The following is a 13226-nucleotide window of genomic DNA, read 5'->3' as shown; positions in this document are numbered from 1 at the left end:
GCAACCCTGAGCGCCTCGTCTTGGACAGTCACAGGGAGTTTCTTCTCTGTTGACTGCATACAACTGTCACCTTTCTGACAGCCTAGCTTCTCACTTTCCAATGCAGCTCTCATTCTCTCTTGAGAGCTCCAAGCAGAGCCAGCACCTGCCCCCAGCCTGTGTCCCTGCAGTGTTCAGAGCTGATTTGGAATACTGCTCACTCCTGGCTCCCACCATCAGGCCAGGCCAGCCTGGCACAGCTCAGAGGGGCCCCTTCTCACAGCTGCCACCATCACCCCCCTGCCCACTGCCTTCGCCCATGGCTTCTTTTGAGTTCAGCTTAGAGCTTGGTTTTGTGGTCTTGTTTCCTCATCGCCCCCACTTCTGCCTCCTCCCCACACTTTGGAAAAGAAAAAAACAACCACTTAAGCTATATAGTATTTCCTCCTTTTTTTTTGTTTGTTTTTGAGACAGGGTCTCACACTGTTGCCCAGGCTGGAGTGCAGTGGCAGGATTTCAGCTCACTGCAAGCTCCACCTCCCGGGTTCAAGTGATTCTCCTGCCTCAGCCACCTGAGTGGGACTGAGCTGGGACTACAGGTGAGCCCCACCACACCTGGCTAATTTTTTATATTTTAAGTAGAGACCAGGTTTCACCATGTTGGTCAGGCTGGTCTCAAACTCCTGACCTCAATTGATCTGCACGCCTTGGTCTCCCAAAAGTGCTAGAATTACAGGCATAAGCCACCATGCCCAGTCCCAGATAGTTTTTCTAATGCTGCTCCCACTGCCTTGTGCTGCTGGATCGGCGTGAAGCTGACTGGCTCAAGGTATATCAGGGCTGCTGTCCTGGGACTTGTAGCAGAGAATGGGAGCTGGCCACATCAATAGGACCCACAGGCATGTGGGTGGGACCTGGACACACACTCCTGAGGATGCTGGCCCAGGCCTTGACCATGGGCTCCACAGAAGCCCTGGTGGAAGGGAGCCATTGCTGGGCTATAGGGAGTGGGAGCAGCAGGCACAAGCTACCCAGCCTGGCTACCCTCAGCCTCCTGGCCTGGCAGGAACAAATTTGGCTGCCTGGTTGTGGCTCACACCTGGGCAACTGGACTGTAAGTCTGTAAGTCCCTAGTCCACCATCTGACCCAGAGCTGCCAACCTGGCTTCTCGTGGAGATAAGTCTGGAATGTGGACACGGGCTGGCAGGAATCCTCGAGAGGCAGTGTGGTGTAGTGAAGGGGCCAGGAGCCAGAGTCCAGATCCAACAGCTCTGCCACTAACTGGGGGACCCTAGCAAGTCACTTCCCTGGCCTGAAGTTCCACGCCAACATTATGGCAGCATATTGTATACAGGGACATGTTACATGCACAGAACATAACATATAGGGAGCTTGCCAGTATATGGATCCCATTTCTGGAGTCAAAGCCACCTGGACTTGAGTCTTGGCTCTGTCACTTACTGTCTGGTGAGAAAGGGCAAGTTACCTAACTTCCCTAAGTCTGTTTCCCCATCTTTAGAATAAGAAAATAACAACAGCATATACCTCACAGGGTCACTGTGAGAAATAAAGGAGATGAAGCATTTGGGTACTTCAGACAGTACCTGGCACACACAGTAATTTATTACTGTTGTTGTTGTTATTTTACTTTCTTTAGCTCTAACAGTCTACCAATTAATCCATACACCAGCCACTTATTACATGCTTACTTAAAGCTCCATGCCATATAAGCTATTATCAGGATATTTTAAAAATACATGATGTAGAAGCTGGAACGCTGATCTCATGGAAGTTTAGAGCTGAGCACAAGGGCTGGTTGGTCAAGACGATCATAAGGAATGGGTGCCAGTGTGACTGGGGGAGAAGCCATCACTGTTAAGGTTGAGGTAAGTCACACAGCGGCAGCAGTGGCTATGCGGGAAATAAGAGAAGAGAGCTTGGGTGTGAAATAGGAAGCTGGCTTTCTCTAGTATCCCTGTTAATAAAGATGATTGTAAAACCTACTAAATGCATGCAGGCCATTCTTTAAGTAGCAATGGGCCTTTCATGTCTTTTCCACGCATCTTTCTGGGCTCCTGGAAAGATGAATAAGGTACCCAGAAGTACCCCAGAAGTCAGGTTCCTCTTTCTAAGCCAGAAGGTGGGGTAACTAGCTTCAATTCACTGAGCCACTGAGCCTCTTCCACCGTGAAGGGGACAGACAGAAGCAGAGGTTCCCTGTTCCCTGGCAGCTGCCATTTCCACTGTGTTCTATTGCCTGTTTGGGAGCTCGCTGAAGGTCTCAGAGGGCACACACTTTACATGCCGGCAGCATTAACCTACCAACGCGCCTTCCTCCCTGCTGAGCTGGCTAAGCAGATGGAGTTCAGCTGGGAAGTGACACCACCTGGGTCTATCTGGCATTGCATGGGCCCAGCAAAATCCTCCTAATAATTCCCTAGCCCATCAAGATGTCTGCAGAGGCCCAGTGCAATGGCTCACACCTGTAATCCCAGCACTTTGGGAGGCTGGGGCAGGCGGATCACCTGAGGTCAGGAGTTTGAGACCAGCCTGGCCAACATGGTGAAACCCCCCATCCCTACTAAAAATACTAAAAAATTAGCTGGGTGTGGTGGTGCGTGCCTATAGTCTCAGCTACTCAGGAGGCTGAGGCAGGAGAATCACTTGAACCCAGGAGGCAGAGGTTGAAATGAGCCAAAATCATGCCACTGTACTCCAACCTGGTTGACAGAGTGACACTCTGACTGGAAAAAAAAAAAAAAAAGGTGTCTACAGATTTGGGCCTGGTGGGAGAGAGAGAAAGAACTGACAAGTTATTCAGAGCGTTTGCTTTGTTTTAAAGACAGCATGGATCCGCCTGGGCAATATGGTGAAACCCTATCTCACTAAAAGTACAAAAAATTAGCCAGGCATGGTGGTACGTGCCTGTAGTCCCAGCTACTCAGGAAGCTGAGGTTGGAGAATCACCTGAGCCCAGGAATTCAAGACTGCAGTGAGACGCGATTGCACCACTCCACTCCAGCCTGGACGACAGAATGAAATCCTGTCTCAAAAAAAAAAAAAAAAGAAAAGAAAAGAAAAGAAAGAAAACCCAACAACAAAAAAAACAGGGTGGGGCCAGGGGCTGAGGCTTAAGCCTGCAGTTCCAGTTACTCCGCCAGAGGCTGGGGCAGGAGGATCACTTGAGCCCAGGAGTTTGAGGCCAGCCGGGACAATATAGTGAGACCCCTTCTCTATAAAAAAGATAACTTATTTTATTTATTAATTTTGTTATAGAGACGAGGTCTCACTATGTTGCCCAGGCTGGTCTCGAACTCCTGGGTCCAAGCAATCCTCCCACCTCAGCCTCCCAAAGTACCAAGACTGCAAGTGTGAGCCACTGCACAGGGCCTAACAGGGAGGGGGCATCCTTGCTCAGTGTCGTTTTTAAACATGTCTCTGAAAGCATCGGCCTGCTTCCCAGCCCCCTCCCTCCCTGCTGCAAGGTTCTCTTCGGCCTTTCCACTTGTTTACCCAGAGCTGCAGCCCTGAAGGGGGTTCTGCTTTGACACACAGCTCTTTTCCCACTGTACAGGGTTGCGATAAGCTCAGTACGAGAATCCCAAAATAGCACTCAGCGCTGTGTGCCAGTGACCCGTGCTGCAGCAGCCCCTGCCTCCCTCTAGCCCTTCTTCAGTAGTTCTCTTTGGGGCCATTTAGAAGCATCCCCCAGGAGGCAGCCAAGGTGCTAGCAGCTTCCTGCTGGGCTCTGCTGGGCTGGGCGTGGGTGCTTTCTTCACACTCACACTTCAGTGACACCCCGTGGGGCACCTTGACTGCACCCAAAGCCCCCTCTCCTCCCAGGCAGGGTACCAACAGCTGAAGCAGCAACCTTGCCATAGCTTTTCACGAGCTCCAGGCTTGAGAGAGTTTATAATCCCCATTTCTGTAATACTCCTGGGAGGTTTCTTAGGAACCGCTGAAGTGAACTGCTTGTTCTCGTGCTGCCAGTGCCCCATGCGTCCAGAGTCCGCAGCTCATACACCTGCACCCAGGATAATGGAATCTCAGCAAGCTGAAAGAACGTCCAAACGTCAGACACCTTTGGGATGCTGCAGTGGCTGCTGTGACAGAGGTTTGGGCCCACTCCCTTTCCTGTTTCCAAGTCAGCAGGGAGAAGGCTTTGCTATGGAGCCTCATTAAGCCAGCTCCATGGAATGGGTCTCACCCTTATTGTCATGCCCTAGGATTCATAAGGCACAGGATCTGAACGACAGCTTTGAGCCCCTGTGCCTTTCAGATGACAAGCTGGGCCAGAGAAGCGAGACAACTTGGCCGTGGTCATCACGGAGACTCCGCCTGCCTTTTCAGAAATGTGCTCTAACTTTGTTCTGTTGAAACTTCATAATGACGGAAGAGCAATACAAAAACATATGAAAGTGGGGAAAATAGAGGGAAATAGTGAGGGGAAAAACCTCCATCCATAACATTATCAGCCTTAAACAATTGCCTTTTGTAATCTGAGGGAATTCCTTTTTTCTTTTTTTCCAGACAGAATCTTGCTCTGTTGCCCAGGCTGGAGTGCAGTGGTGTCTTCTCAGTTCACTGTAACATCTCCCTGCCAGGTCCAAGCTATTCTCCTGCCTCAGCCTCCCAAGTAGCTGGGATTACAGGCACCTGCTACCATGTGCTGCTAATTTTTTGCATTTTTAGTAGAGACAGGGTTTCGCTATGTTGGCCAGGCTGGTTTCGAACTCTTGACCTCAGGTGATCCACCCACCTTGGCCTCCCAAAGTGCTGAGATTACAGGTGTGAGCCACCGTGCCCAGCCAATCTGAAGGAATTTCTATCCCACACATTAAGAAGTAATTTCTCTAGCCCCCATCCCACTTACTTAAAACTACCTTTTACAGCACTTACCCTCTTCTGCCTTGCATTACAGTTACTGGTGTTCTTGACTTGTTTCCCCTTTTTAATTTATAAGTCCCTTGAAACAGACTATATTTTGCTCACTTTTATTTAATCCAACACTCATTTACTGAGTAACTACTATGCTGGATACTGAAATACAAGCATGAGTAAGTAAAGATTTCTTCTCTTACGAAATTTGTAGAGTAGTGGAGAAGACAAATATGTACAGGGAGCAAATATCTGTCATGGGCCAGACATGTTACAAAAGGAGGCTCAAAAGAGGGAGTGGGCACTGCCCTAGTAGTTGGGCGCGGCTGGGGCAAAGGCACGGAGGATGCATGAGTGGGCGGCAGCAACTGGACCACATAAGAACAGGCAAGGGAATTTGGCTTTTATCCTGTAGTCATGGAAGCCACTGGAAGTTCTCACACAGATTGCATTGTTTGTTTTTTTACAAGATCACTCTGGAATATGAATGGAGGGGACAAGAGCAGTGGCTGGGAAATCAGTTTGGAAGTGACTGCAGTAGTCCTGGTGAAAAATGAGGGTCTCAACCAAGGTAGTGCTAATGGGGATGGAGAGAAATAGGTGGATTTAAGAAACATTTAAGAGGTCAACCTGATGAGGTTTAGAGAAAGAGACATTCCCTGGATGGATCCCAGGTACAGATTCCATGATAAATGGAGGCCAGCTGTATGGGAGAGGGTGGCCTTGCCCAGGAATGGATTCTCAAGGTTCACATACAGACTTCTGTATCCATAGTCCCTGAATTGTACATAAACGAATGTGTGTGCTTGCGAGTGTATTTCTGGAAACACATTTTGCCATTTAACAACCACTGCTGCAGTCATAAAAGGGAAAAGGGTCAAGAACAGAACTTCAAAGGGAATACCAATGCCTAGGGAACTGCGCAAGAGAGCCGGCTTGAGGTTGAGATTAGTGCCTCATTTGTATAATTTCCTCATTGTTGAATTACAGATAAAACTTGGTAGATTTTTCTCTCAGGTGTAACTATTAATATTACCAATCACAGATTAATTGAATCCTGGGTCTTATTTTAGACCTTTCCAAGATCTTTCTAATCACTCAAAACCGTAGCCTTCCAGATCCTGGGACTCACGGGCATTTTTTGGAGGAAATTCTTTCTGGGAGCGCTTCACTCTTTGCCAGTTAGTATCTCTTCTTTATAGGCTATTAGACCTCACTAAGGAATGGCCTTAGAGTTTGTGTTTTGAGATTTAAGATCGGCTGAACGATTTGTTGTTAGGCCTCTCTGCATATTCTATAGTCTGGAGATGGGGTAGCGGGGAGTGAGAAAGAGAAGGATGTTAAGAGAGGGGACAGGCAGTTAGACAGAGGCAAGATGTCAGTCAAGATAAACACCTGCTGTACCAAAATATCTCGTGTGTCCCATAAATATATACACCTACTGCATACCCAAAAACATTAAAATAAAAAAAAGTAAAATTAAAAAGTTTATAGTCATAATAAATATGTCACACTAAATATGGGGAGAAGAAAAAGCTAAATGCCTGGATATCTTCCCCCAATCCCAGGCTCTCTTTCTCCCCAGATTGCCATTGTGTCTGTGGTTTTTCTTTTAGAAAAGACTTCACTTCTACTTTCACTTCTTCAGGTAACTAACTGCATCTACATCTTTAAAGTCCTTTGAGCATCTTGTGGTTGCCCTTAGCAACTGCTGCATACACAGGTTTTACAGGCTGTTTCTGACCAAACCATAGGATCAAAACCTTTCAGGGTGGAAGAGAATCAGAGCCCAGCCTTCTGTTTGATGTCTGGACATCGTCTACAACCTCCCTGCTGCTCCATCCACACCTGGCCTCACCCTCACCCCACCCACACCATGCACAGACCATTTTCACTGTCAGAAAGTTCTTTATTAGGTCAGGCTCGGTGACTCACGCCTGTAATCCCAGTACTTTGGGAGGCCGAGGTGGGTGGATCACAAGGTCAGGAGTTCGAGATCAGCCTGGCCAACATGGTGAAATCCCGTCTCTACTGAAAATACAAACATTAGCAGGACGTAGTGGCAGGCGCCTATAATCCCAGCTACCCGGGAAGCTGAGATAGGCGAATTGTTTGAACCTGGAAGGCAGAGGTTGCAGTGAGCCAAGATTGCACCACTGCACTCCAGCCTGGGCGACAGGGCGAAACTCCGTCTCAAAAAAAAAAACCAAAACAGTTCTTCATTAGCCTGATCCAAATTCCTCTTCCATAGAACTTATGCACACTGGTGGAACAATTTCTACAAAGGGTCAGTTTCCCATCCCCCCAAACATTTGAAATTATCACTTAGAATTTTTTTCCTTTGTTATTTGTTATGAGATATTTGTGCAGGATGAGAGGGAGGAGGAATTGAGATTAACTTTCATTTTGAATTTATTAATATTTGTACTAATTATTCCATGTTGACTATAAACAAACCTAAAAATACAGATAGGGTGATAGAAGAAAATGGATTTTCCTATAATCCCACTATCCAGAGAGAATTATTGATAACATTTTGGTCTATGGCCTTCCAGACTTTATTCTGTGATACAGAAATGGGACTATACTATACCCACTGTTTTGAAATCTGTTTTTAAATTTAACATCTGGCCGGGGACGGTGACTCACGCCTGTAATCCCAGCACTTTGGGAGGCTGAGGTGGGCAGATCACCTGAGGTCGGGAGTTCGAGACCAGCCTGACCAACATGGAGAAATCCCCTCTCTACTAAAAATACAAAATTAGCTGGGCATGGTGGCGCATGCCTGTAGTCCCAGCTACTCGGGAGGCTGAGGCAGGAGAATCGCTTGAGCCCGGGAGGCAGAGGCTGCAGTGAGCCGAGATCACACCCTTGCACTCCAGCCTGGGCAACAAGAGTGAAACTCCGTCTAGGGGAAAAAAAAGAAAAAAAAAAATTAATGTCTACTGCAAATGTTTTCTGTATAAGTACATATGCTACTTACTTACCTGTATTAATTTGTTCTTATAATGTTAATTTCTATTATTGTTTTTGCAGCTGAATTATATTTCCTCAAATGGATTAAACCAGGTTTTGAAAATGCATTTTGCTGGGATGAAGCCAGGTTTTGATGCAGTTTCATGATCATCCCCATTCTGTGACAGCTCAGCACCTCATAGAAGACCTCCATGGGTGACCCCATCAGGGACACTGGTGGGGTGCCACGCCAGCTGAGTATCAGGCCCGTGGTGGTTACCTAGACTCATTGTGCCTGTGACACAGCTGGTTTATAATCTGGCGGCAGACCTGCCTTCCCTCCCCAGTGAGAACTCCTGCCTCACCTGCTGATTTATTGCATAGCTGTCCCCAGAAGGGCCAGTCACATTTCCCAACAGAGGCTGGGAAGCTACTTCTCAAACACCAAGTCAGCAACACTGAGACCCCTTAGGTTTCTCTTTGAAATTCTCCCGTTGGTGCAACCTGGAACCACTTACTTTTCTGTTTGGTAGTAGAGCATCCCTCGTTGGAAGTAAGCCACTGCCAAATGCTTGTCTCGGTTAATGCTTTTGGTAAAGGCCTGAGGAGAGAAGGGTCCAGACATGGCCATGATGCAAGGCAGCGAGGAGGTGTGAGATGAGCCATGGCTCCCAGAACCCTAGCCCCCTGCGGTGCCCGGCTCTCCTGTCTGCCCTCCTCGGCACCTCGAGGCCCACCCTGTGCTCTCACGGTGCATTCCGCTTCACTCTCACATTTAGGAGCTCAAGTCTGGGACAGTGGTGTGCATCCCTTGCATCGTCATTCCAGTTCTGCTGTGGATCTACAAAACATTACTGGAGCCATACAGATTCCATCTGATTTCCGCTTTTGTTAGTTGTATATGGCCTAGAAAAGCTACACAAGGATCCAATAATGGCCAGGTGCGGTTGCTCACACCTGTAATCCCAGAACTTTGGGAGGCCAAGGCAGGTGGATCACTTCAGCCCAGGAGTTCAAGACCAACCTGGGCAAAATAGTGAGACCCCATCTCTATGAAAAATTTAAAAATTAGTCAGGTGTGGTGGCACATGCCTGTGGTCCCAGCTACTTGGGGGACTGAGGTGGGTCGATCGCTTGAGCCCAGGAGGCGGAGACTGCCGTGAGCTGTGACGGCACCACTGCACTCCAGCCTGGGAGGCAAAGTGAGGCACCCTGTCTCAAAAAAAAAAAAGAAATCCAATGATACAAATAAAGACAAAGTACACTATAAGGGTGCAGACACTAAGGGATTATCTCCAACAGAAATCTTAGGTTAAAAAGGACTAAAGCATTTTCCCAAAGGAGCTCATCATTTTAAAAATGGACTTGATAATGTGAAGCACCTTCTTTGTAACTGTCTCTGACCTTCTCTGAGACTAGAATTCAGAATAGATAGTTTAGACATTTACCTGATACTAATAAAAAAATACATAATATCTATATTTAAAATATAGTGAGTTATATTTAAAGACCTCATTCCCGAGTTCCTTTTTCTTTAGTGTAACTTTCGTTTCTATTATTGCTGTTTTAATAATATGATTAGATAGAAGCTTTGAGCTGGTAGACACTATGTTTAAATTAGTACTTTAAAATATTTGGTCTTCTGTCTTTCATTCTTATGAATTTAACTGCTGTTTGCTCTAATTTCTTTGAGTTCTCCTAGTTTGAGTAGAGTACAATTTTACTGTGAAACAACGCAGCGAGACTGTATTGTGAAGTGAAGGTAGAGTTTTTAGAGGTGATAATGATGTGAAACATAAAGATACAATTCCTGTGCAACACAACGGAGCACCTTGTCCAGGAGAGTAGTAATAACTATTTATTGCTCCGTGGAAGATAAAAAAGATAGGGAAATAGGAGAAGCTTCTTTGCAAAATGAAGCATCATTAGCCGGGCTTGGTGGTGCATGCCTGTAATCCCAGCTACTTGGGAGGCTGAGGCAGGAGAATCGCCTGAACCAGGGAGGCGGAGGTTGCAGTGAGCTGAGATCGCACCACTGCACTCCAGCCTGGGTGACAGAGTGAGATCCATCTCAAAAAAAAGGAAAAAAGAAGAAAGAAAGAAAGAAAAAATGATATCTAATGTAATAATGAAATTCTAACCTTTGTTGCATTTCTTCTATTCCTGTGAATGTACTGAACATTCAGTTTAAATAAATAATAAAATTTAATGCAAGTGAAAATAATTAAAATATTATATACATTGTTATATTTGTTTACTATACAAACATTACATGAGTAGTATACAATTAAAATGATAACAAATAAGAATGCATATAAATGCTAGTAGGAAGGGTTCAAGCAGGAAAACAAAGAAAGGCAGAGGGAATGAGAAGGCTAGAAGCAGAGGAATGCTAGGAGAAACAGAGACATGTGGGCGTGAAGGCCTGGGAGCTGAGAGGTGAGTGGTGGCCCACGCAACCTTGCCAAGGATCCCATATCCAGGCCAAGGCAGGAGGCTACAGTCCCTGCTGGCATAGCTGTGCCCAGACTAGCTGCCAATCTCTTCCCCCAGACAATGTACATTTTGTGTCCATCAGCCCTCAGAATGTGTGGTGCTGTTCACTCAGCCCCTCAGCAGGCCCCTGAGAGGAGGTGGGGCCACTGTCCTCCCTCCAGCCAGAGGCGGGGAGTCCTGGCATGCTCTGCCTTGGAGCCTGAGATTGACTTGTCAAGCTATGTGAGAACATTTCAGTCACTTCTCTGTCTTCCTGTCAGGAGGGTGTGGCTGAGGCTTGTTTACCTGCTGTTGGAGTGTGGAAGGCACTGGTTCTTTAAGGGACCTGGGGAGTCAGCCATTTGTCCACACATCCACACTTTACAAAGTAGACTGGCAGTAAACGGTAAAAATAATAACTAACTCTTATACAGTGGTGTGAAGTTCCACAGGACATTAATAGTTTGGCATCTCACTTAATTTTCATGATATTTAGAAACTCAGGAAGCTGAAAGCCAGATGTCTACGTAGACTACATAGCTTGCTTAAGACTGAAAGTCCAGAGAGAGGCAGAGGCTAGGATTTGATCCACACCCTTCCCACCTTACCACGACCAATCCAAAAAATAATTATTGAGAATGCTTACCTCCATACTATGGTATTTGAGTGAGAAAACGTAACGAAAAAGATGCGAGACATCCCACACCATGCCCCCAGCAGATATCACTAATCAATCACAGTACAATTTCCTCTTGCCAGCCTCGGCATCCTTAAAAGAGTCTCCTTTATAATTGATCAGAATTGTCACTTGGGGTAAAAGCTATATTTTGTAAATGCCTCCGTTAAATCTCTTGAACTGGCAAAGTCAACACACATGATAGTCTTGGAAAGCAAAAGGAGGTGCCTTAGAATCAATAATCAGGTGTAAAGTGCTGGGATAGATAGAGATTCTGTGCCCAGAAGAAGTTCTGTGTAGAAGAAAGTACGACTAGGGCAGCCTTCACAAAGGTGTTAAAGACACTTGTAGAATGATTTTAATTTAGAAGATGGAGAAAGACGCAACCCTGGCTGCCCCTCAGAACCACCTGGAAAGTTTTTAAAACTGGTTGCCTGGGGCCCCTCCCAGACCAGTTAAATCAGGCTGTTTAGGGGTGGAGCTTGGGCAACTTTTGTTCTTTTCAATCTCCCCAGAGGTTAGGTTTCTCAAATGCAATGGGGTTGAGAATCATAACAACAAATGCACAGAGGAGGCCTGGAAAGAGGCACTTCCACTCACCTTCTCTGCTTCAGTCATGTTTTTCAGGATAGTGTGCATGCAGCCAATGTTGAAGCAAATCCGGGAGTGGGGGTCCTGGACGGCACTGAAGGCGTCCAGGGCTCCCTTCCAGTCCTTCTTGTCAGCTGCCAGCACCCCTTCATTCCAGAGGCTGATGGCCTCCGCCAGGGACATGATCAGGTAGAAACCAGGAGGCCAAGAGAGCTGCCAGGAGACAAGGAGAAGATAGGTTGGGGCGTCTCCCCCAGCAGGGCTGCCTTAGTGGCCCCCAAGGTGTTCACTTTCTGGGCCAGATGAGCAGAATGGGGCCCAGCCTCCCTTAAGATAACTTCTCAGTGTTGCAAATGCATCAGGAAATGTCCCCACCTTTTGACAACTGACTCATAACCCTACCATGAGAGAGAAAAGGAAAGAAGCAGAGAGAGAGGGCGCGTGGGGGTGGAGTGTGGAGGAGAGAGGAAGTACATCAGATGCTGCCTGAAGGATCAGTTCCCCAAAATGCTTCTGCTCTGTCACCCAGCTCCTCCTCTCTCTCCCACTCCTGTTCTGTGGTAGCTTCTGGCCAAAGCTCTGCTTCTAGAGCCAGGGCAACCTTGACAGGTGGAGGAACACCCCTGACGCCCCTGGTGATAGTGACAGGAGGCAGCCAAATGCCTAGGCAGATAGGGGCAGGTCCCTGCTGAAACCCCACCTTCAAGCCAAAAACAGCCTGAAGGCTGAAAGATTAGGCTGCTGGTCCCAAATGAAACCCATGACCTAGAGTGAGAACTTCTGTTCCTGTTTGTCTACTCTTTCCCAATTAATTCTTTCTGACGAATGCCTTTTAACCAATTGAATGTTGCCTTTTCCAGTACTACCTATGACCTGCCCCTCCCCTATTCTGAGCCCATAAAAGCCTCAGACTCACCTGCACTGGGGGGACTTTCCTGCCTTTGGGTAGGGGAACCACCCCTGCACGCCCTCTCCACTGAAAGCTGTTTTCATCACTCAGTAAAACTCCCCACCCGGGCTGAGTGGGCAGGCCATCTCCTGCAGCAGGTAGTGTGGCCACTGAGGCATGGGCAGGGTGTCACCAGCCAGAGGTCCCTGGCTTACAAAGTGATGGAGAAAAAATCCTGTGTCACTGGGCCTTGACTTCCACACCCTTGTTAAATGGGAGTGTTGGATGAGAGGATAATTCTTTCCAGTCTTGAATGAATTCCTTGCTCACTTTTTTGTAATCCCAGAGGCTGTATTAATATGTTAGTGTTTAACTTGAGCTGAAATTATCATTAACAAATTTTTGAGACAGGATAGTCTTTGGATGTCCATCTGATCTGGGCCCGAAATAACTCTTTTTTTTTTTTTTTAGAGACAGAGTTTCATTCTTGTTGCCCAGGCTGGAGTGCAGTGGCACAATCTCAGCTCACTGCAACCTCTGCCTCCTGGGTTCAAGCAATTCTCTTGCCTCAGCCTCATGAGTAGCTGGGATTACAGAAGCCTGCCACCATGCCTGGCTAGTTTTTGTATTTTCAGTAGAGATGAGGTTTCACCATGTTGGCCAGGCTGGTCTCAAACTCCTGACCTCAGGTGATTTGGCCACCTTGGCCTCCCCACAAAGTGCTGGGATTACAGGCGTGAGCCACCGTGCCCGGTCGAAATAACTTTTATGAGCATTCAGGA

At 47.1% G+C, this 13226-nt stretch overlaps 1 protein-coding gene across 6 annotated transcripts in view; it reads right to left on the bottom strand.

Moving 5' to 3' along the window:
- NCF2 (neutrophil cytosolic factor 2) overlaps nt 1-12873 on the bottom strand; it is a 37272-nt gene extending 24399 nt beyond the window's left edge. Inside the window, exons 1-3 of one of the 6 annotated variants that reach the window (XM_037985835.2) lie at nt 12472-12873; nt 11565-11768; nt 8332-8414 (exon numbers count right to left, since the gene is read on the bottom strand). In XM_037985835.2, the coding sequence (XP_037841763.1) occupies nt 8332-8414; nt 11565-11738 (257 nt within the window). In that variant the 5' untranslated portion in view covers nt 11739-11768; nt 12472-12873. The other 5 variants (XM_037985836.2, XM_037985837.2, XM_037985838.2 and 2 more) reach the window with 5 other exon arrangements.
- Between the last annotated feature and the right edge of the window lie 353 nt (nt 12874-13226).

This window comes from Chlorocebus sabaeus, chromosome 25, assembly GCF_047675955.1.
Source record: "Chlorocebus sabaeus isolate Y175 chromosome 25, mChlSab1.0.hap1, whole genome shotgun sequence".
Classification (NCBI taxonomy): domain Eukaryota; kingdom Metazoa; phylum Chordata; class Mammalia; order Primates; family Cercopithecidae; genus Chlorocebus; species Chlorocebus sabaeus.
The sequence above is the reverse complement of the archived record's forward strand: the minus strand, read 5'-3'. Positions and strand labels throughout refer to the sequence as shown.